This window comes from Mus caroli, chromosome 3, assembly GCF_900094665.2.
Source record: "Mus caroli chromosome 3, CAROLI_EIJ_v1.1, whole genome shotgun sequence".
Taxonomy (NCBI): domain Eukaryota; kingdom Metazoa; phylum Chordata; class Mammalia; order Rodentia; family Muridae; genus Mus; species Mus caroli.
In genome coordinates this window covers 126,342,626-126,367,798 of record NC_034572.1, presented here as the reverse complement: position 1 = coordinate 126,367,798, position 25,173 = coordinate 126,342,626, and the positions used below count along the sequence as shown (strand labels likewise).

At 41.5% G+C, this 25,173-nt stretch overlaps 1 protein-coding gene across 4 annotated transcripts in view; it reads left to right on the top strand.

The window, feature by feature from the left end:
- Npnt (nephronectin) overlaps positions 1 to 25,173 on the top strand; it is a 67,991-nt gene that overhangs the window by 14,595 nt on the left and 28,223 nt on the right. Inside the window, exons 3-5 of one of the 4 annotated variants that reach the window (XM_021157580.2) lie at positions 3,805 to 3,855; positions 18,322 to 18,414; positions 21,409 to 21,501. In XM_021157580.2, coding sequence (XP_021013239.1) covers positions 3,805 to 3,855; positions 18,322 to 18,414; positions 21,409 to 21,501 — 237 coding nt within the window. The remainder of the gene's footprint in view (positions 1 to 3,804; positions 3,856 to 18,321; positions 18,415 to 21,408; positions 21,502 to 25,173) is intronic. The other 3 variants (XM_021157581.2, XM_021157582.2, XM_029475504.1) reach the window with 3 other exon arrangements.

The following is a 25,173-nucleotide window of genomic DNA, read 5'->3' as shown; positions in this document are numbered from 1 at the left end:
CACTCACACACACACTCACACACACACACACACACTCACACACACACACATATACTCTCTCTCTCTCTCATGTGTGTGTATGTGTGTGTGTGTATTAAACTGGATACTTATGTTTTGTACATTTTATGGTATTCTGAGAGGTTTTTATTTTCAGATTGGAATTAAAATCCATCAATGAATTAAGTTACTCACCTTATCTTAGTATCTATCTACATATGGCTAGGGATTAAAATTATGATATGCTGTTTCACTTTTTATTTAAAATTGGGATTTAAAATGGCTTTTTTAGGAAAGTATAAAATTATGTATACATCTGCTCACTGCTCAGTTCTCTGCACTAATGAATCCTTTAATAGCCACAAAGGAGCATCCTGCAAGCTGGGCTCTCCTGGGTTCTTAACTTCCTGTGCTCTGCTGTCTGTCATCCTGCATGTTTGTGTGTAACTGTGCCAAGTTCACTAACTGACTGTGAAGAGATTTCCCCAGATTAATGCCAAGTCTTTGACAATGAGAACTATACAAGTTAAGGTTGGCATCTGGAGAGCTTTTGAGATTGGTAGCCTTTGTGGCTGGTGGTTAGGATTTGGCAGGTAGCTCAAGGGTGACATGACATGTGTTCCTTTCCCTCTCATGCTTGCCCCTCATGGTTGTCACTGTGAGGAGTTGGCCCCTGGCCTGTTGGGCCACATGTTTAAGGGACTCTGGGCCTCATGTTGTAACTGTACAAGCCATCTCAATGTGTAGTACTTAACTGTTTCTTTCCAATTTTAAGCAGCCTAACAGTTGAGTAGCTCACAATTCTTTATAGTAAGTTAAACTTCAAACAAGCAGATCTGCACTGTGACTGTGGGGTTACTACCTTCAGGTTCTGTGCCCTATCCCTCGTCTGGCTTCTTCTCGCATCTCCCTTCTTCCTGTCCTTACTGTTCCCACCATGGAGTCGAAGCTGGCCTCAGACTTGTGATCCTTCTATTTATTCCTCCCAAATGCTGCTATTAAAAGTGCATACCATCATGCATGGCTCTGAAGATTGCTTTCCATTGCTGGAGATCAAGCCCAGGGCTCACGCACATGCTAGGTCCACTCTGTACCACCGAAGTACATCTCCCCGTCATCTTTAACACTGTCTGAACCTTAGGACTGTCTCCAAATCCACAAAGCTGTGCTCAGCAGGCAAGAAAAGCTGGTCACTTAATAGTTTATTTAGTGTGCAACAGCTTCATAAACATATTCACGTGCTTATTAATTTTAAGGGTATGTAGCAAAGTGTGAATTATCAGAAGTCTCCGATGAATGGAGGCAGGGAAGACTGAGTCCTGCACTACAAACCAGTGGCTTTGCGGACAATGTTGAATGTATTTGACACCCATAATCACTTTACAATAGCTGTAGAGGACCAGATTATCAGGAGAAAAGTGGGCCAGGTTTTTCTGTATTATAACGAGCTCCAAATGAGCTCCATTCCAGAGCTTCTCACGCTGCACTAAGACACAGAGCACATGCAGGGAATGTATTTTTGGCAACTTTTCAAAAAAAATTGCGCTATAGGTTGCCTATGAAAATGTCCTTATCCATCAGGAGAGATTAGACCCCAGAAACTCTGTGAGTTTTAGAATGTAGGACATTGGCTGAGATTTAAGCTAGAAGTCTTACTAGGCCTGCTGCATACTGATACCAATCAACGTACCAAATCAAGTATTTCCAGGTTACCTCATGTTAATTAAGAAAAATGTGACCCAACCTAAAGCTATTCTAAGGAAATAGACTATACAGAACTGTTGGGCTGTGTGGTACTGAGAGAGCTGGCTTGTAAATAATGATGCTTTCTATCCTTTTGTGACTCTTTTTTCTTTCGTTTAAAATAATTTAAAATAGTTTTGCAGATAAATTATTCAAAGTTGGTTATGGAATGTAATAAAGAAATAGTGTTCGCTTACATTTTCTTTCTCATGCATAATCATGGCCACAAATCCAACGTCTAAATATGCCATCCGGAATGTGCCTTATGCTTTGACTTATTTTCAGTGTTTCTTTAGACAATATCTGATGCAGTTCATTATTCTATCTAAACAAATAGGTCTCTGTCAACATATGGTGGATTATTTTATAATTAAAGGCAATTAAAACAACATGCAAATTATAAACATAACCAACACGGGGAAAAAAAGCTAGCAAACCTGGGCCGGGAGATAGCTCGGTGGGAGAGTCCACACAGGAGGATCTGGGCCTGGAGATAGATGGGTAAGTCCACACAGGAGGACCTGGGCCTGGAGATAGATGGGTGGGTAAGTCCACATAGGAGGACCTGGGCTTGAATCCTCAGCACCCATTAAAACAAGAAGCCATGCTTGATGGCAGATTCCTGTAAGTCCAGCATCTTTAGGAGGCGGTGTGGTCCCAGGAGGGACTGTGCTGGCCAGCCAGCCTCACCAAAGGGACCAGTTTCTGTTCAGTAAGAGATTCCATCTCAAGGCAGTCGGGTAAAGAGCAATAGAGGAATACACCCAGTGTCCTCTTCCGGCCTCTGCATGTGCTTACACTGGCATGCACACCCCCATACTCATGCATACAACACACATACATGCGTGCATGCATCCATAGAAATCACATATAAACAAACCAAAAATCCAGCAAACGAATGTAGTGTTTGCCTTTAATAATACTTTGTAATCATTCTGGGTGGATGGCTAAATTATTGCTTTGATCGAGTCAAATCAGCCCTGCAAATGCTTCTTCTGTTACCCCCACCCCCCAAAAGCCTCCCTTAAATTAGACAAATACACTAAACGATCATATGTTAAAGTGGATGTTTTATGTTTTAAAGAGGGAAGGCATTCATCCAAAGAGAGATGTAATAAAACCTTCTCTTCTCCCACCCCAGGACTCTAGACTGGTCCAGCACTGACCATTGTTTGTAGTGTTTTGGGTTTCTTCCTTTACCTTTCATTGAACTGGATATTAATGCATCTCCAAGGGAAATGGCTGAGGTTTTGTGGTTAGTTCTTGTTGCTATTGACAACCAAAGCAGCCACGCAAGAAGACAGAGCCGCGAAAGGGAAGAAGACAAACTTAAATGTGTTTTTCTCAAAGCTGGAGAGAAAAGGGAGCGTGTGGCTTATGAGAAAAAAGGTAAGTGAATGGTCATGACGGACGAGCTACCAGCCGGGGTACTGGTTGAGCCACAGTTGGTCATTATATTTTTTTTTAGTTGCTTTATCTAAAATTGATTTAAATAAAAGAATACTGACTCTAGAACCCAGAATCAGGGTTTTGAAAATGAAATACTGGAAAAGATACAGTGTTGCAAAAACTCTGAAATATTTCATTAGAACTTGGAATTTAGATGGCTGTCCCTGTTGCTCATTGTGTAGATACTTGCTGCTAGCCTTGGGGACTTGAGTTTGATCCCTGAGACCCACATGGCCGAAGGACAGAACCAACTCTGCCAAGTTGACTTCTGATGTCCAAGTGTACACTGTGGTACGCCTGCACATGCCCCTCCCCCAACACACACACACTAAAAAATGTTTTAAACGGTTTTAAGAAGAACTTGGACTATAGAAGAATAGCATAGCTTCAATTATTGCTTAATATTTTTGTTATAAAATGTTTTCTAATAACAAAATGATGACTAAAATATTACTATTTTAAACATGTCCTAGATTTTTTTTTGTTGTTTCAGAGAAGCACTGAAAGTTGAATGTGTGTAAGTCTCCCGGAATGTAACAAGTTGGTCATACCCGAGCCCCGCCTCCTTACAGAGAAAAGATCTGGAATTTCTTTTTTTGGCCATTTGTTTTGCAGCTTTCTACGTCTTAAGGCAGAGACTAGCAAGAATAAGGTGCCAGCTCAAAGGTTAGAGGAACATATTTCTTGACATAATTTTGGCTAATATATGTCTTGAAGGCCATAACATCTGAAAGATACTTTATAAAGCTACAAGAAAGGCTTAACATTTCTTGGTTTTGAGTGTCTTATTTGGGGGAAACTCTATTCCACAGAGAAGTGGGGTGTTTTGTTTTTTGTGTTTTCCCTTTTACTTCTTCTAACTTTAACTGAGTGGTTAGGTTAAACTTTCTCCTTTCAAATTTTATTTCTTCCTCTTGATTTACAAATCTAATAAACTGACCTCCATCCTAACCTAGAAGACAGTTTAAATTTTTAATTCCTAGAGAGGCAAATGTATATATGTATTTAAAGTCTACCAAGTGAAATTACTAATGCCAGCCCATCACTAACCTGTGGGAATTATGTTTCATGTTTATTAATTCTCCGAGGAACAATTCAGGTAAGAAATCTTTTTTACTGTATCAAACAACAAGCTGTATATTGAGCACACCTGCATCCTGGTGCTTTGGTTATACATCTGTGCACTGAGTAAGGTCACTTACCAAGCCCTTCACAACTTCAGCGAACAATTTGGGTGAGGTAATACCAAATTACAAAGTGCAATCCAAGGAGGCAACACAACATGGGTGCTGAAGGAGGTGTCCCATGTCCCTAGAGACGGTTCAAAGGTAGGATTTCAATAAGAACATTTGGTGAAAAAATTAATAGTACTTTTTTGAGGGGCGGGGGCAAGTTTCTGGTCATAAGTAGACTGTTGGCTACAGAAAAAATTTTCTCTTCTCTTTTCTTTTCTTTTCTTTTCTTTTCTTTTCTTTTCTTTTCTTTTCTTTTCTTTTCTTTTCCTTTCCTTTCTTTCTTTTCTCCTCATCCCCTCCCTCCTCTGTTCCTCCCGCACCTTCCTTCCTCCTCATTCTCTATCAGGTAGTCAGGTGTCTCTATGTACCCCCAGGTCAGCTGTAAACAAACTCTCTATATAGTCCAGACTGACTTCAAATTCTGACTCCTCCTGCTTTGACTTCCCCTGACCCCAAAGACTGGGATTACAGGTGTGGACTGTCAGATCCAACATCTGAGAACAATTTCCTTAACTCTTTAAGTAAGACACAATTATATTATTCTCTCCTTCCTTTGACCTCTCACCCCCCCAATATTGATGGCCTTTTCCTTTAATTATTGTTACATATGTATATGCAAATAACTATATAAATACAACCCACTGGGTCCATGTTGTGTCACTTGTATGTGTATGGTTTTAAGGCTGACCACTGGATATTGGATGACCATTTTTAGGGGGTTCCTCCCAGCGAAGGACTAATTCTCCCTCCGTCAGTAGTCGCTGTCTGCAGCTTTTGATGTAGGGGTGGTGCCTCTGATATTTCCTCCATCCACACTGACATGTCAACTAATGTTTAAACGGTTCCTGATGAATGTGTTCTTTCTAACGTAGATCGCAGAGCTCTGAGCTGTGTTTCCCTGCATTGTAGGGCGAAGAGCACATTTAAATTGCTTTTCATTTCCCATGTCCATCTTTTGTAAGAGTTAACAGGAAGTAGGACATTTTCCTCGTTGTTCATTGCTAGAATAAAGCCCTTTGCTGGAGTGCTGTCTTTGGTTGGCGCCACTTCTTTTCCCTGTTGTGAATAATATCTTTGCATAAAGCCCTCAGGGGAACGGTTTTGGTTAGCTCACAGTGCTTACACTTGAAATAAGTAGAAGAAAGTAGAGTTGCCCTCCGGAACCTTAGCGTTTACAGTTACCGTGATTTACCAGGAGCTAAATTTAGGAGCCAGGGGTGCACGGAGATGAACAGAGCATGGACCTTCGCTCTTAAGGAACTCAGTCATATAAGATTTTGGTCTTTATTCCTTTTATAACTCTAACATAGGAAAAAGTTAGGGATGAAATGTTGAGGGTGGGCAGACAGGATGGCTCTGTGGGCGCATGACACCTGGCAGGTGACCTGAGTTCAACACCCAGAACCTTTATAAAAGGTAGACCTGAAAAAACTGACTGCGCATGCGCATCACCGTGGCGCTCAAGCCCTCACATGTGTGGCTCCCCTCCCCCAATAACAATAAATGACAACTAAAGAAGAGTTGAGGAAGCTCAGGGGAAGAATCTATCCTTTCTGAGTCGGAGCAATGAGAGGTCCGTAGGTTCCATGGTGTTCAGTTAATTCGTCTGTTCAGTAAGTAATACCGAATCACATGCTTGATCTTGAGTTCCGCTCAGCATCAGGGCTTAAGGTCCACGGCAGCGCTGGATGAGAGAGATGTATTGTAATGTGATGTAAATGCTGTTGGACACTGCGAATGTGCGTCTCAGTAGACAGCACTGTAGACCAGAAGAGACGGCCCAGCTAAGTTGTGGATAAGGCAAGTGAAGGGAAAACAGAGAACTGCACAAAGATCGCAGAAGCCAAAATGAGCACATTCCAGGAAGTGTAAGCATCCCAGTTACGGCAGTGGGGTAAATGCTTGAAGGATGTCTGATAAGAGGAGCAAGTAGGGATGTCTCGGGAGCCTTTGATGTCATCATACTAAGTAGATTAGCCTTGACCACAGGGCAAAACAGGACCTTGGTAAATACTTGAATCAAGGAAATTGCAACTACCTTAGAGCATATGCGCTGACTCCGAGGAGCCCAACCTAAAGGTGAATTTCTTTCCGGTCAGGACACTTTAGCTTGTTTTTGAAATTGTCAGTGTTTTACAGGAAAACGTGGATTCCACAGACAGTGTTGAAAATCGGTGACTTGGCATTGCTTCAGGGAACCCATGGGCTAGAGGGTGTTAAGCAGCAGCCCGGGTGGAAGGAACCCATGCTCTGTTTTACCCAGGCTCACTTCCTTCAGGGCAAATGCCTGGCACGTGTAGACATTTGAGGTTTGGGGCTAATTTTGGAACTTCCTCTTTGGCAGTTTAAGGAATAACTATTTGAGGTTTAGAGCTGGAGTTTTTAAAAGTGCGAGGTGAAAAGTTAGACTTGGTTGTAAGTAGTGGGGAATAGAAAGGACAGTAAGGCACTGAAAAATCCCCAAAACAGAATGGATGGGGACTCAGAGCGTGAAGGCAGTGGTGGGGTGGGGTTTCCTGAGGATCTTTTCTGAGTACAACTTCATTTTAGCAAAAGGCAGATAAGACTCCTACCTCACTGGAATTCTAAGTGAGGATTAAATGAGAAGCTATTTACAGAGCACTTAGCTCAGGGACTGGCACATACTCATTCCAACGAAGTGGCTGTTGTGGAAGACAGTGAAGAAGAATGAATCAAGAAGGAGAACTGAGGAGGAGTCAAAAGTTTCCCATGTGTTCTTTGGTGAAAGAGAGGACACAGGAGAAGGTGTAGATGGTGACGCCAGTTTGGGACGTGTTAAATGCGGAATACTTGTGAGGCTTTGAAATGGAAAAGTTTGATGTGTTCCAGAGTCTGGCGGGCACAGGGTGATTCTACACCCCCCTCCACTACTTATATCTTCCTTTCTGCTCTTGGACCCTTCCAGTCAACTCGTTAATTGTCACAAATACCTAACAGAGGGTCATCTTGAAGTTGAAGAACGTGCCGTAGGCAAAATCATATCCTATTTGCTGAAGTGTTTCCTAAAAGCTTTTGTTCGGTTGGTGTGAAGATGCCATCCAGGTCACCCTGGGGCCCACATTTGAATAGAAGCAGTGATTCAGCATCTCTTTATATCAAGGGTGGAAAAAAGTCACCCTCTATAAGCAGATTCTCTCTCCCCGCCCCCACCGCCTCTTCTATTTGATGTCCCTAGCATTTCTAATTATAGACGACTGTTTAGAGGAAAGTGAGTGGTTGCTGGGAAGGGTGGGCGGGCGGGGTTGCTCTTGGAGTTTGTATGCCTTCCTAACTCAGTCAAGCCTGGGCTCACACCCCACTTTCTTTTGTATGCTGTCCTTACTGTCACAGCTGACCTCTGTGCCTTCTCTACATTCTGTTATTACATTTGCATGGAGCCTGGGTCATGCACCCTCCGCTGTTCTGGGGGTTTGTGGACCAACGTTATTTCTTCTGCTGCAGTGTTTGCCCCTGAGGGTGATCCAGCATTTCAGACACCATTACACCCAGTGGAGCAGCATCTGTGACATGCTGTCCAGTCAGTTCAGCCCACGTGTAAATGTGAAGGGATAGGACTTTCTATATTATAGGAATCAAAATTATGAAGGATCCAGGCCTGGCGGCACACATATTTACTCTCAGCACTTGGGAGGCAGAGATGGGTCTATGTGTTGATTTCTGGGCCAGGCAGGGTTTTGTCAAGACCCTGTCTCAAAAACCAACAACAAGGTCTGCAACCCTATAGGAGGAACAACAATATGAACTAACCAGTCCCCCCCCCCNCCCCCCNGAACTTGTGTCTCTAGTTGTGTATGTAGCAGAGGATGGCCTAGTCGGCCATCAATGGGAGGAGAGGCCCTTGGTCTTGTGAAGATCATATGCCCCAGTATAGGGGAATGCCAGAGCCAGGAAGCAGGAGTAGGTGGGTTGGGGAGCATGGAGTGAGGAGGGTATAGGGGACTTTTGGAGAGGAAACTAAGAAAGGGGATAGCATTTGAAATGTAAATGAAGAAGATATCTAATCAAAAAAATTTAAAAACCAACAACCAAAATATGCAGGAGATGTAATTCTAATGAGCAGATTTTTAGGAAGGACAATTTACTGTGAAAGTGAACATCTTTACTCTGCCTCCATTGTAACTTTATATTTCATTAACTCTCTCTTAGGGTTCAAAAAGGAACTTAGTTTACATGTGTTCACTCTACTGAGAATATATATATATATATATATATATATATATATATATTCTGTCTGTCTGTCTGTCTGTCTCTCTGTGGCATGGCCCTTCAGGTGCAGAGCCTGTGCTGTTTCCTGTGCCTTTCTGACCATTCTGCTGCTGTTCATTCTGAGTCCCCTCCCCTGCCCACGTTATACATTTCCACTCCTTTCAGATTCATTACTCAGTCCTGAAGGCAGTCCCTGGCATTTTTTTTGTCTTCCACCTCTATGCCGAGAAATTCGGCTATGTTCTTCTAACACCTTGGATACCTGTCATGGCTGTCTCTGTCAGAAGACTGCGTTATGTTTCAAAGGAATTTTTGTATATTTAAAGAACTCAAGGTCTGGGAGCTAGATTTGTGAAACTCTTCAAATATACCATGAAATATGTATATGTAAATGTATGTATTTGTGATTTATAACAGACATATAGAGAGAGACTTAGAAAAAGCCCCGAGGAGGGCTGTACTTAGTACAAGAGGCTAAAGCCAATTTTGGAGATAGTGAAGGTAAAAATTGAGTCCTGAAGCCTGTCTACATATGAGTCTAACAGACACCATACGTGATTGGAGGTGACACTTGTGGATGGAGAAGAATTCAGACATACAATATGGCTTGCATGCTATCTAAGCACTCAGGCAAGGATGATGAGGCAAGGCAAATAAAGGGAGCCTATGAGTGAATACAGAGAGACCACCATTCCAAAATCTCAGTCAAGGGAAGCCTCTAATGGTGGCTTAGGCTTGGACTGAAGTCCACATGCTAGAGGGAGAAGGACCGTTGTGCCTCTCTCATTTAACCAGTATTGTACTAATGGGCATTTAGGTTATCAAGACTTGTCTAAGGTTTTCTATCAGTCAATGTGGGAACAACTAATAATTTAAAATAAATAAATAAATCCAAATGGTCAAAATCACAAACATCCCACATCCTATTAGTGTAGGCACAGTCCTAATACTGATTTAATTTTTGAAACAATGAGTGTGTGGCTTGATTCACATGTTAGTGAACTTTTTGAACATAGGGATTTTTGTTACTGAAGAAGGAAAAGATGGCTACATTAAAGTTTTTCTGTCCTTAACGATGACACCTCCGTAAGTTTGGTGTCCCCTTAGAGAGGATCAAATCTTCAACTAAAATAGATATGGTAAGTGTAAGCTAATTGAAACACTATAATGTGTTTCATCATTTCTTGATGAGTTGTTGCGTTGTGCTATCTGATGTCTTGTCAACATTGTTGAATCAGTCAGCACTGCTTTCTACAGCACTTTGTCGCTTTCCTAAACCCACATGACAAGCTCTGCCCCTCCCGGGTCCTTTGTTCTCAAGACATCTGTGCTTGCTCCCATGTCTCCTACGGAACCTACCTGCTCCAGGACAAGGGATCAGTCGCATTCACTTGTTATAGCCATAGTTCTCGTACTTTGTCTTGGAGAGGGCTTCTCCGCTTTGCCATCCTTAGGACACCATTTTAATGAACACTTAGCATGCTGAGATAGCTGATGCTCTGTGTACTTCACTGCAGGGTTCCTTTCAGTTCTCTCAGTAAACCTGGGGGCAAGTTTGATCTGAGTCATGTGAGTTTTCCATCAAGTAAAATGAAAAAGACAATGTGGTGAATGTTTAGCTTCTCGCCTAGCTTTGAGAGGAGAAAACAGCTGGGTAATCTTTATAGTTCATCTGTTTCCCCAGATTTCTTATTCCAATGTCTGTACTCAACCCCTATGAAGAAAACACATTGGAAAAAGGAGCAATAGCTCTCAAAGAATGCTAGTCTAGGTATCCATATTATCAAATTCTTCTTCTCTCTCTCTGTCTCTCTGTCTCTGTCTCTGTCTCTGTCTCTCTCTCTCTCTCTCTCTCTCTCTCTCTCAACCCAAGAAAGTTTCAGTTGAAAAGAAGGAAGAATGATGCCAGTGGATATCAATGAACTCCATCTGATGAACTCTCTCTGTAACTACTGACATTTTACCTGATTTCTTACCTTACTATCATTTTCTATGAATTAGTAGATGGTCCACAGTGGGGTGAGTTGAGCCTGTACCTTCTGTTGGCTTGTAGATACTCTTCACATCTTTTCAATGGTGCTTATGATGTCCTGCTTCTCCGGTTCCATCATATGTCTTACTACCTGGCCTCCTTTACAAGGAGGCAGCAAGCCTCTTCTGTTTTTGGAATCTCGTCAAGCCCATGGGTTCTGTTGTGGCTCAATTATTATACATTGGCATTATTACTCTTCTTGATGTTCCCACCATCCGGAATCTGGCCAGTGGGAACTCACCAAGCCAACTTCCACATGCTTTGCATAGATCTCCAACAGTCTGTAAATATGGTTCTGCTTTCTGCTGTGGAAGAATGCTGTAACTTTCTATGGTCTCCCTCTTTGAAGAAAGAAAAACCCAAGCTCTATTGTGCATCCTGCTACACATAGCCACTTAACAAGAAAACAGAACTATCTACCTTTCCATAGGAATGCACAGTAACAGCCTCTCATACGAGCTTAAACTCTGATTTGGCTTTACCCTAAATCCCACTCTGTCTCCATGAACACAGGAGCAAAATTTCAAGTAAATTGAAAAATGACACCAGTACCTAGAGAGATTTTTTAAAATGCTTTTTAAAAAAATGTATGTGTGTGTATGTGAATACACTGTTGCTCTCTTCAGAGACACCACAAGAGAGCATCAGATCCCATTACAGATGGTTCTGAGCCACCAAGCTGTTGCTGGGAATTGAACTCAGGACCCATGGAAGACCAGTCGATGCTCTTAACCGCTGAACCATCTCTCCAGCCCAGGAGAGAGTTTTGAAGGGCAATGGTAGCGTGCTCAGTGAGGATCAACAGAAGCTGGATGGAGGCACTAAGATGCATATGCAGCCTCTTCCATTCCTGTGGGCTTCTCTAGAAATACAGGCAGTTAGTGAGGGATGAAAGCGACACTTGAGAAATTCCTCCAAATCGGATGTTCCCAGAGACAGAAAATCGAAGCGAGCTCTTGGAAGGCACTGTTATTTATTTCACTTCGTTCTCTAAGTGGGTACCAATTTATCAATCCTGGCTTTTTTTTTAACTATAGTTCATTATTAGTTAAAAGTTTAATTATGATAATGTCAATTTTTGCAAAAACCCAAACAAACCAACCTCCCGCCCAAAAAACCACAACAACAGACCCTTATATGTAGCAATACTTCATTAAAGCTTCAGAGTATACAATGAGCAATAGAACAAAGAGATTATTGTATTTTAAGATATTCTAGCAGGTTCCTCTAGAGTCTTTGGGGATGATAGACTGTTTCTTCAGGGCACTTATCCTTAGAGGTGTCACTACGTGCCATTATGCATTTGAACACCAATCTCGGCTCTCATTCCTCTCTGCTTAGCACTTTATCATAACCTCTCCTTCCTATTTCCAAATTACCTCACACTCTGGCCTCCCTCTTTTTTTTTAATCCACCATTGGCCTGAACCAAGATGTTTTTGCTGAAATTGGTCAACTCACTTAGCCTGAGCTGATTTTCAGCGGCAATGGCCACATCTTTCCTGCCTTATATGGATACTACAAGGAAAAATTCAGCCACGTGAAATGGTTTTTAATTTAGTGTCCAAGAGAGCATTTACTCGATAGCCTTTTAGATAAGAACCAGAGGTTCTTTACACTGTTTTTAATTACAGCAGGAATGTAATGTTTTGAGTTTGTTGAATAATTGACGAGTGTCAATACGATGTTTGGGGCAAACTGAGAGTTGTTTTCATCTGGAGATCTTGCCTGATGGGTTTTGTTCTGCATGGGATATGTGATGGCTCAGGGCCCTTTCCAGCAGTTCTTTATAAACTCTGCCTCCATTCCTTCTAGGTTCTATTAACAAGCAGCGAGGGATTTCACATAGCTTTTAGCAATGTTTTCTCTTCCAAGGTCAACTGTGCTTTGCAAATGAGACTCTCTTCATATTTGCATCCTCCCCCTCCCCAAATCTACCCAAATCCAGTCCATGGAGTGGCAGGGAATTGTGGGAGCTCTCTAACAGACAGTTTTACAGCTGTTCTTTCTTCTCTGCTCTTGAATGCCTTTTACCACCTTGTTGCTAAGGAAGATGACTTGGAAGGGAAGGCAGGACACCATGTCAAAATGACAGATGAGATTCAAGGACTCAGAGGCATTCTTATATTAAGAAAATCCCTGTCAAGGATAGAGCTTGGATTGGCTTTGTCCTCATTGCTTTCCAGAACAGCTGTCCCCTTAGCATCACAGCTTGTCCTCCTTAGTCCAGACGTTGGCCCTTGGTGGCCAGTATGATTCACGTGGGTATGAAACATTACACAGTTAATAAGTAAGATTAATTGTCTCCTAGCTTTGGATAGATAGAGCGATATTTTTGTCAGGACAAGAAGGCATTGTTGAGCTTTCACAAGCCCTGATGTAATAGTTAGGATGACTCCGAGTAAAATTTGAGAATATACTCATAGGTGAGAAGCATGGAGTTGGGGTATTGACGAACTGTGTTTGCTTTGAATATGGAGACTTGTTTGTCTTTTAAGTCAAAACAACGACTTAGCAGTTACTCAACGACCCCAGAGATGTGACAGCAATATTGGGTCATGTTTTGAGTGTGATGTACCTCTGTGCACTATCTTGAAGGGACAACAAAAATCTCTCAGATCAGTGACCCTCAAGAGGCCTTTATTTACTGAGCTGAAACCATATAAGTATGGCAGGGGCAGTACACCATCAAATGTGGCCTGTCTCTCGTGTTCCTGGTCCATACAGAGATCAGAGAACCCAGGTAAGCCTCTCTGATTACCTGGAGTATATTTCTTCCAGGCTCCATGGACTATCTCCTGTTGACAGTTTGGAAGATTACTACAAGATAAAAACAGATCAATCTCTTCAGTCAGGCAGATGTCTCAATTCACTGAGTAGCATAGTTTATGCATGCAGTTTTTGCCCATCCCTGAAAGCCATGTTACAATGGAATAAGTTATTACTAGGCAGGCCAGTTTACACAAAAAAGGGGAACCAATTTTGCATAGCTTTTAAAATAAGCATGCGCTTTCTGATTACTTATATATATTAATGAAGCTCTTTGCATACTTGCAGAGTATGTGGCATTATAGATACAAAAAACATGGTGTGTTCTATTTCTATACTAGAAGTTACTAATAGGACTTCCAACTGTGTATCCAAAAAAAAAAAAAGCAGAAAAAATACCCTTGTCTTGATAAGAGCAGGTTGTTAAGTTCGTATTCCAGAGCCTAGTGTTCAAGACCAGTCAGGGTTTGTATTTAGCTGGGTGTGACAGTGCCAGAAGGAGTGGGGCTGATGTTATGAATCCTTCTCTATCTTTCTTTTCATTCTCAGCATCACTGGTCAGAAGTGAGCTGTAACTCTCCATTCCCAGCAGGAATACAGACAGGCGGGGTTTTTGGGGTTTTTTTTTGTTATTATTATTATTATTATTATTATTAGGTATTTATTTCATTTACATTTCCAATGCTATCCCAAAAGTCCCACACACACTCCCTCACTCACTCCTCCACCCACCCACTCCCACTTCTTGGCCCTGGCGTTCCCCTGTACTGAGGCATATAAAGTTTGCACGACCAATGGGCCTCTCTTTCCACTGATGGCCGACTAGGCTATCTTCTGATTCATATGCAGCTAGAGACATGAGCTCCGGGGGGTACTGGTTTGTTCATATTGTTGTTCCACCTATAAGGTTGCAGATCCCTCCCCCCCCACCCCAGCTCCTTCGGTACTTTCTCCAGCTCCTCCATTGAGGGCCCTGTGATCCATCCAATAGCTGACTGTGAGCATCCACTTCTGTGTTTGCTAGGCCCCGGCATAGCCTCACAAGAGACAGCTTTATCAGGGTCCTTTCAGCAAAATCTTGCTAGTGTATGCAATGGTGTCAGCGTTTGGAGGCTGATTATGGGATGGATCTCTGGGTATGGCACAGACAGGCATTTTTTGACAAGCTCCCCTAAGTAGCATCCTAATGGCTCCACTCAGTGACTTCTGTTTATATTAGAAATTAGCTAGAATTGAGTCCTTTGGTTACTCCTATCTGCCAAGGAGAATAGAAAGTGTAATTTTCCATTGTAAACTTACCGTGCATATTTTATATGAAGTAAAAGCCGAAAGACATTCTGTAGTAAGGCAACAAGGAAATGGAAAGGCAGGAAGCCAAAGCATGCTGCTGGCCTGTTGTGCTCTCTCTGGGGCTTCCTTTGATCTCACCTGCTGTCTAAGCACTTCAGGGGGGATAGCCTACAAAGATGTCCCACTCGGTGAGAACCCCCTCACTGCCTTCCCCTCTTCCACCTGTTCACACTAGAAAGCTTTTGCCTGTAGTCTCCACTGCCCCTTCCCTTGGATGTTTGTTCTCTGTGGTGGTAGTTTAGACTTGAGGCTCTGTGATCACAGTCATTGTCCACACTCCTTCCCCACTTTGAAATTCTCTAATCCTGGCTCTTGGCGTGGCCAAAATAAAATTAGTCATGCTTCCATCTATCCATATGTGTGTATCAAGTATAATAAATGCTTGGTGCATATTTACCGACTTCTATCCCAGACCTAAAACCCAGATTGGGGGGGTGGGGATTTTATCAAAACTTTTGTCGACAGTTTTAATTTTCTCTGAAGAAAGTAATTGATTGTGTCAGCTCTGTTGTGTACTCTACCTCTTTTAATAGCTGTTGGGTAATCTGTAACTGCTGGTTGCGTCAGGTAGAAACGCAATCAGCAGAGTCCCTAAATGTAGCAGCACCATTAACGGCCCTGACCTCTTGGAGTGTGTACATTTGATGCTCCTAAGATTAGGGCATCCTGCTGAGAGCAAATAAGAAAGGAGAGAGGACAACAAAACCCTTTGTGAGTAGAAGGTACCCAAAAGCCATGAATGGATGGCCATCAGCTGGTCAGAGGTCAAAGGCAGTCCAACCTGGAGGCCACAAGTCTGCACCATCAACTGGCCTCCAAATGAACATCATGTTTACAGGGACCTTTTAAAGCCACCTTTCCATAGATTCAGATATTGTCACATCCCAGTTATTCTAGGGAATTATCACTCTGACTCACATGGAACAGATATGTAATGCTACTTTTTAAGGACAACATCAAGTTCTGGGTGCCTCAGAAGACTTGATTATTTAGTTTACATTCATATATAAAAATGTCATAATCAAGGGAATAGCAATCTTTTTTAAAAAAAGTATTTATCTATTCAGGTATGTATGTGCAATGTGCACGTGCCATGGTGCCAGTGGAAGTCACAGGACAGCTTGTGGGAGCTGGAGGTTCCCTTCTACCATATAGGGCCTTGAAATCAAACTCAGCTCATTAGACTTAGTAGCAGGCACCCTTACCTGCTGAGCCATCTTACCAGGGCAGACTTGGTGGTAGGCACCCTTATCTGCAGAGCCATTTTAACAGTGCTGCAATATTTGCTCTCTAAAATGAACCTTTTTTTCCCCCAGACTTGAATTGCTCGATGATGAGGTCTAGATATTACAGAGAACCATGTTTGGAAGACTTCCTTTAAAAACCTTCATTCAGTATAAACTATTGACCTATTCACTGGAAGTAATACTAGAAAACCACAGTAGGGATTGTAGTCAATGGGCCTAATTGTCATAATAAATAGGCTGACAGGGACAGGGACAGTACACTCGTGGGAGACCAAGGAGAGCTGAGCAAGGGATTGTCCAAAACGAATATACAGTGTAGGTCGGATACAGCAGTGTCAAGGGAATGTTTGAGAATTGTCTGAGGAAACTGGAACATTCCGCATCCCACAGTGGAGCACAGCATAGGCTGCAGAGAAGGAACAGGAGTCCACGGTCTCAGAAGGCAGAGGGAGGGTTGATGGCGGTGCCCTAGCTCAAGGCCTATCTGCTTTGCACCTGCTGTTTACTGAAGTTCATCTCTTCCTGTCAGGAGCACACATCATGGTTGTCTAGGTCCAGCCTGAACTTGAACTTCTCGGACCTAATCGCTCCCCTTTACCTCGAAATGATTCACCACACCAGTGTCCTCACGGTTTTCCTGTTTATACAGTAATTCTCCTGATCATGATAGTCCTCCAGAAACTTCCCATTTCCTGCAGATAAAGTATCACTTTTCAGTCTGCGGCTTTAGGAACACCACAATCTCATTCCAAGCACGATCGGTCGCTTCTTACTCTTCCGTGAGCATTTACTCATCTTGTTAGCTACCCAGGCCTCTCGACTGACCTCTCACCTTTGGTCCACTTTCACTGCACATGTTTCCTCTCCATGGGTGATCTTTCTTTTCTGTTCCCATGCTTCACGATCCAGCACACTTGTCTTTATGAAGCTTTCTGTCCAAGCCCGTATGTGGTGATGTCTTTACACATTGGCTGTTTGCTAACTACTATGCTCATAAGTAATTATTATCTTGAATTGAGAACATGTGTCATGGGGCTGGAGTGATGGGTCAGTGTTTTAAGAGTGTGGATTACTCTTGCAGAGGACCCAAATTTGGTTCAGAATACCCATGTTAGGTGGCTCACAACAGCCTATAACTCCAGTTCTAAGGGATCTGATGTTCTCTTCTGGATTCTTCAGAGCCTATATTCACACATGCATGTGTACACACACACACGCACAGACACACTCTAAATCTAGAAAGGAACATGGGATAATTTTGCTTTAAATAGATTGTCAGCTCCTTGAAGTCAGAAATCATGCTGCTATTTTTCATATTAGAGTAATATCATGAACAGGTAGCATATCCTAGAACAGTCTTTCCCGTCCTTGGCTCCATGACATTCTGGTGTCATTTAGATAGTTTATTTTGTAGGTGGGACATCTGTAGGTGAGTCTATTCCCTATCTGCCAGAAAACCCCAAAATGTCTTTAGACATTGCCAGATGTTCCCAGTAAGAAAAGGATCCCCATGAACTGCCACTGATACAAGGCAGAGATAAACTTCTGGGCTGGAAAAAGACTTGCCTTCTTGTGAGAGAAGGGAGTGTGTTTGTTAGAGAAGAATAAGGTTAAACTGAGAACTTTCAATTTTGCTGAGATACAGGAAGCCACTATAAGTTGAAAAAAAAATACTGTAATGCACACCAGGGTTAAGAGGGACTGAGATGATGAGAATATCTGAGAATAGAAGTAATGAAGAACTTTGTTTTTATTTATTTCATTTATTTTTAGGCTTTGATTGCCTATAAAGTAATTCATTGATCTTTAATAAGAAATTTATGTCTTTTTGGTTTGTGACCATATTGTTGATCAAACCCAGGTCGCCCACATTCTAGGAAAGTGATTGACTACCAAGTCACATCCTAGCCTGGAAAACTATTGATTTCATAGAAACCCAGTAAGTTCAGACTAAACGTTTTGTTGACTTGTACTTGAGAGAGTACGTTTGAAATTGTGTGTGAACATTTTTTGTGAAGGTATGTGTGACCTTTTTTTAATTATTTGAGCAGTATGCTCAGGTGACAAAATTTTTCAGTCCCAAGTGATGCATACATGATAAATTCATACATGCATGTTCACAGTGTAGGTTGCAGAAAGAAACTTTTAGCATAACTTTTGCGACTTTACTGTAAATTGTTAGTGCTGTATCGTCACACTGGCCTGTGACCTTAGCGCTTTATGGGGGCTGCACTGCTGACCCAGGATTGACACACACTGTCCTCTTTCCACAGCTGTGTGTCAACCACAGTGCAAACACGGAGAGTGCGTCGGGCCAAACAAGTGCAAATGTCACCCTGGATTTGCTGGGAAAACCTGCAACCAAGGTAGGCAAACCATGGGGGAGCCCTGGCACCTCTATCCTGGACACATAAAGAATTCCAAATTCTGCCCCCAGCCATTTTCATAGCTGTTTCTCCCAACTATGAAAGAGTTAAAAACCAAAAAAGGATGGTAAATCTTAGACAAATATATTTTCCCAAAAGATGTTCCCGTACTTGTGTTCTTGGATACTCATTAGATTTTGTTTGTGAAGAAGCAAATGGTTAAATCTGTAATTTAATTCTTATATTCTGAGGCCCTGAGAGGGATCAGCAGATAAAAGCTCTTCCTGGGTAAGCCTGGTAACTTGAGTTTGAGCCTTAGAACCCACATAAAGGTGGAAGGAGAGAACTAAATTTACACAGTTGTCCCCTGGCATCTACACATGTGCCATGGCACACACACCCCACTACCACCTCATATACACATGCATACAAATAAAACATAAAATACATACATACATACACACACATACATACATACATATGGTTTTAAAAGTCTTACATTCTAGAATTTCTTCTTTCTCCACTAATAAGTTGGTAAGTCTTTTAGGAAATGGAATACCATTTGTTATACTTAGGTATATAGGTAATAACAAAACTGACCACATTTGAAGAGACCCAAAGTCAGAGATATTAGGTGTCTTGCCTAAGTAAACAGAACTAGTTGAGAAAGGCTATGTTGGCTTCGAGCTATGGCTTACATCCTCCGTATTCATTTTGCTATGCTAGTCTTCAGTGAAAAATTGCAACTGGAAACTTGATTATTTGACTCTTCCTCCACAGCCTTCCACACCAGACTCCTCTTCTAAATTAACTATACCTGCAAATCTCAACTGTTAGAGTTAGAACGCTAAAAAGAAAGACAAGTTAATGTCAACTTTCATTTGCAAAGATAAGAGCTATGCTTTACTTGAAAACAAAAAATAAGCTCACATATCTTAAACCATGTGTGTGACTTTGGTGTCCCTGTAAAGACAGCAGTCAGGGTGCATCCCAACAGGCCTGGTTCATTCTTGAGCAGCAAGGACCTTTGCAGCCTCTCTGATTTCTGGGTTCCTAAGGAATGTTGGCATGGGACTCATATTTGCTAAGTGCACATTACCCACTTAGTAACTGAATGACAGATTCACACAGGACTCTTGGTCTTAAAAGTCATAGGAACCTAAGAGAGTCCTGTGGAGATTTTTGGTATCACACCTTATGCCTGGGTTAGTGTGCACTCAGCCTGAAGTCCCTATAAACCTTACTAGAGCAAATTGTGCAGACTTACCATACAATAAATTAACTGCTTTTATCTAGACCTACACATTTTCATAAAGTAGAAAGCATGCTTCAGAGATAGAGGAATGTCAGTAAGCAGTAAGTTTGAAAAGAAAAATCTCACATAACTGGAAATTAGCATATGATCAGTTAGGCAGTGGAGTAAGGTAATCTCAGTGCAGGTACCATCTGCTTCAGAAGCAGCCTTGGGAACCTGCTTGGAAGAATAAAGCTCTCGAATGAATAACAGACACTAGTACTTGAGAGATGCCTGGGCACGACCAGAACGGGAGGGCAAACCATGCTTTCAACTGGCTAGATTTAAAAGTCTACACACCCAGGCTGGTAGGGGGTGGGGTGTCGCTCCTCCCTCTGAGTCATTTTCTGGACTTGTTGCTCTAAGGTCAGCTATGAACTTATGCCTTTGAAATCATTAGCATACTCTCTAAGACACGCGCTGCCTTTTACAGTGGATGGAATTCAAACTTAAATTCTGACAAGATTATCTTTAATCACTTGCTCCCCCCCTCCTTGTTATTCTCCAGTAATGTGATTCATGCCTATTTCCTTCTCCTTAAGCATCTTTACCCAAACAAATCTATCCCATGTAAAGAAGTGTAAAGAAAGAATACATTATAAATAATCCTTTTATAGTTGTCTCACTGGAAAATTCCTTCTGGCATGTAAATTACATCACCTGGAGATTCGAAGCACGCAAACATATCATGTGGTCATAATTTTTTTTTTAAGAAATTAAGACATTCTTCTAAATGAACATTTCATATTAATTTCAGAAGAAATCGTTTATAAGTATTGATTACTAACTAGTTTTGGATTAGTTTCTGAGCCATATGTTGATTTCCTCATCCCAAGGAAAGACCAGCATAGAACCACAATGTAGAGCCAGACGTTAAGTCTGGGTGCGTACTGCTTACAGCATCGCCGATTGCCGAGCTGAGCACACTTGTGAGTGCTTTCACCTTAACTAGGGTATTATCAACAACCTTGCTTTCTAAAAGTTCCAACCCCAGAAACAAATGTGCCTTTGATTTAGAAGGTTAAGGGACCGATAAACAGCGTTGTGACACAGAAAGCCAAGAGGCTTCATTGACATTTGACATTCAGCTTTGAGCCCAGTCAGGTCGCCGTAGTTGGTTAGATACCAAAGGTAACAGTTAGCATTGCTCTTTAAAGTGTCTGATGTGCATTCTAATTCAACGAGGCGTAAGTTTTTACTTTTGAATAAAAGCATGGTGGTCTGTCATCTTATAATTTAGGTAAAGTCCATATGCAAATAAGCATTTGTGCATTGCTTGGGAATATTTTAAACTATTATTAGCAATGTAACAATATATGATAACTCTTAAATTGGTCATTTAAACTTTAATATTCTAAACAGGGTTAGTTGATTATGTCAATATTTATATAATTTAGTTTCATTGTCTAACTCCTGTTGATGAATGTGACATGCTAATCTTATTTTTGTTTTTTAATGATATAAGAATGGTAGATTATTAATTTATAATTTTTCTTTGGAAAGGAAGGTGACTAGAGAAATTGTAAGAGAGAAAATAAAGAAAGAGAGAAAATGGTTGGAAATTATTTGTGAAGTAGCCAGAGCCCTATTAAGCTCCATCAACATTTTGTAATTGTTTAATATATACTTGTGAAGATTTTTAGGGCTAGAAATGACATCAGTTCAAAGCTGACTCTTATTACCTTCTTCCCGCTGTGAAGATGAGTCCTTCCACCCAACTCCTCTTGACCAAGGCAGTGAACAGCCTCTTTTCCAACCCCCGGATCATCAAGCCACAAGTGTACCTTCAAGGGGTGAGCGTACGTTGTCTCAGGTGGCTGCTACTCCCACCTGCAAGGCTTCCTGCAGTTATGTGACTTCTTGCAATGAAGGCTGGTGCAGAGATGCCCAGCCTTCAGCCTGAGCATGTAAAGCAGGCCTGGGAGTTGTCACCTGCTGCTGATTCTCTGTGCCCTGGAAAGCAGGGAGCTTTCTCTCCTCTTCCTGTACCACAAATGGCTACTTTCCCCTCTTCTCTGAGTTTGGAAACCTTCTCCCAAAAATCAGATTGCAAGATAGGTTTTGTTTTCGTATATAGGAAGAGTCAATAATTCCTCTACGAAGCTATGAGTTTCGATGACTTTTTCCAGTAGATTTGAAAAGGAATTTAATGCCCTTCTTCTCTTACTGTCTGGGATATGGGGTTTTAGGTTTGTTTAGAAATCAGACCACACTTTGGCTCCTTCCTTTTGGTGCACACTCTGTAATGGCCAAAGGGTGGAGTTCTGGTCCTAATCAGTTGTTCCTTGGTAGTCTGTTGGAAGCATCTCAGTTTTATTCCCCACTGTGTAGTAGGGGACAGGAAGGTAGCTCTTGCCCTGCTTGTCTGTGGAGCTGCTGTGAACCCGTTAACCCAGAACTATTTTGTAGACTCCATAGTGATGAAAGCATCTGTAGGGGAATAAGGTGGTAGGAGCACTCTCCAGTTCTAGATTTTATCTTTACCCGCTGATGTGCTTAACTCACAGTAACTGAGATTGCTGGTGAAAAATTGTTGCCTCTGCTGATGGGGAATTTGCTAAATTTGTACTCGTTCTGTACAAGGAGCCAAAACGTTGGCATTCATTTTAGAGTTGCTCATAATTAAGAGAGTTATGGCCATCGATATTTAGACATCTATTCACCTGTGACATAAAGTTTCAAAGGTTAGATTTCTCAAATATCATCCAATGTAAGCATCAAAGGGGAAAAGTCCAGATGCTTTAAAGTGAACGGAAGGTGGCTTTCTGTAAAACTCCAGTGGCTTCCTAATGTGAGGACTTTCTCCCAGGTTTTTCCAGCTACCTTTCGTTGTCTGCATGCTAATACAATTTCTGACTCTCTTTGTCCTGAAGTCAAATAATGACGCTATGCAGCTTGCATTTCTGTTCTGGTCCAGCTCCCTTCTCACCCCACCTTCCCGCTGCTAGCTCCTGAATCCACCAGCCTGCTTAAATGTAGCCGTGATGATAATGTTCTTCATGAATTATATGCGTAGTATTTAAAGTGTCTAAATATAAGGGATAAAATTATATCCTTTGGTATAAGCTATGTTCATGATAGAATTCGTTATAATTTTATTATAGATCTTATACTATGCTTCCAGGGTAAGATTAAAGAAACCTTAAAATAAAAACACTTAGGTTTATTTTCTAGACTCATGTACCAACTTTTAAATTTCTCTAAGACAGTGAGGATCACGGGGCGTCGTTCGTGCTTGTTATAAGGACATTTACCATAATTTGAAAGTGTCATTTAAAACTTCTGACTTGATTAGATAAAAATACAGATGTGAGTACCACATTTATCACATAGTACCTCAATTTTGTAAGGCTTTGGGTCAACACAGAAATAAGGTGGGATAATTACACACTGGAAACCCTGAGGAAAAGATGCCAGGAGCTTTGCTGTTCCCACCACAGGCTGGACCCCTGTTTTCCTAGGCCTGTCGTAGTTCTGGTAAGGGGCACTGTGAGTCTGTTGGAGATGGAGCCAGGCAGTCATCGGGGATATTAACATAACACCAAACACCTGTCAAGGGAATGCCATCCTGTCCATTAGCAGCTGCTAGAAAATTGCTCAAGTTGCTTCTACATGCCTGAATTATTACATAGCTTTTAATATCAGGTAATAGAACCAATATCTCCTAATGTTTACCCATTGAATGCTTTCTGTTTTTTCCTTTTCCATATTTTTTCATAAATCAAGTTTTCAGATTTTTTTTAAAAAAATGACAGTTTGCTCATTTTTTTACATAATATTTTTATTGATTATTTGAGAATTTTGCTTCATGAACCCTGATCACACTCACTTCCCAGTCTTCCTACCTTTGTCACCTACCCGGAAAAGAGGAGGAAGAGGAGGAGGAGGAGGAAGAGGAGAAGGAAGAGGAAAAATCAAGTCCATTGTGTGCTCACTGGAGCATGGTCAAACTCCCAGTGACCAGCCCCTTAAAGAAAACTGAGTCCTTCCTCATGTGCACCACACCAGAGCCATCAGTTCTGGAGAGCTACCCTTCAGCATCCTTAACACAGCTCTTAGCTTTTATATCCTTTCGGTTTCATGATTCCTAACCACAAAACACTTTTCCCATGGGAAGGAAAAGATAAATATGGATTAAAGGCAGTCTTTAAGACCTCTGGCAAGCAGGCTGGATTCCCAAAGCCATGCCTAGGGCTCCACTGGCCAACACTGGACCGGGTTGTGGATGTGTCGCCGCTAATTGGCTTCAGCTTTAAGTAGGGGCGGGTGTCAGAGAGACTCCCACTGGCATCAAATACTCCTGGCTTGTGAGCTTGCCCTGGTTGTAAACAGCTGCTGGTTCCCGTAAGAAACCACCAGAAGTTTCTGTTGCTCTCTAAAAATAAACTAGGGAATCTTAATTGACACTCTAAAAAGCCATCAATAGCCTTCTCCCGAAATACAGAGTCATATCTTACTCTACTCTGTGGCGTTTGAAATAAGATTCTCTCTTACAGTCAGCTTTATAAGTACTTCATAGGTTGTCTCCCGGGAGCCATGAAGGCCAGTGTGAACTGGCAGGATTGATGTAAAGGATGAGGAGAAAACTTTTAGGAGGAGAAAACTTTTAGGAGCTAAGAAAGAGTTTCCTGATGCAAATGATTAATACGGTTTTAAATACAAGGCAAAAAGAGTATGAACAGGCAGGAGAATTTCACCTCAGGCAGCCACGCTTGTTCCTGCAGCTTTCAACGGAGAGAGAAGTCTACTTTTTTGATACAACAATCTACACAGCACGTTCTATGAAGAGGGATTCTTTTTTTAAACACTTAAAATGTGGTTCTGTTTTGAAAACCTTTGACTGGGCAAGAGACAATAAAAACAAAAAACTGAAGAAAACATAGGAAATGACATTTGCTGTGTTTATCTAACCTTTCTAGAATCTGCCCTGCTGCCAATATGCTTGCACTGTGGTAAGGGCAGAAAAAAGACCAAGTTGGAAAGTCCGTTAATATGAAAAATATTTTGAGGTGTAATATTTATTTGGTGACTTTAAAACATGGTATAACTGGATGTTTCAGTGAAATTATCACAGACCTCTGGGAAAGGAGCAGTCAGATTTAACTTTGATTAGATTAGGAAACGGCTTGGTAGCTAGCTATACTATCTGTATTTTTATTCAGTGATATGGATAAATTGATCACTAAATTATGCTAATCGGGCACTTATGCCGCTGTTTCCAGACAAAGTGAGCATGTGGTCACATTTCTTTTTAATGAGGTCTATATTATGGGCATTACTATTTCATTGTTTTATGTCATTGCGAATTTTATGTTCACTTGAGGCAGTGTACAAATTGTGTTGCAAAAACTTTTATATTGTGGAATTCATTAATTTCCCATTGATACTTAAGCCAATAAACATAAAATACATAATGATGTTTTGTCCCTTAGTGCTCCCACATGCTCCTCTTAACTGCCACATGA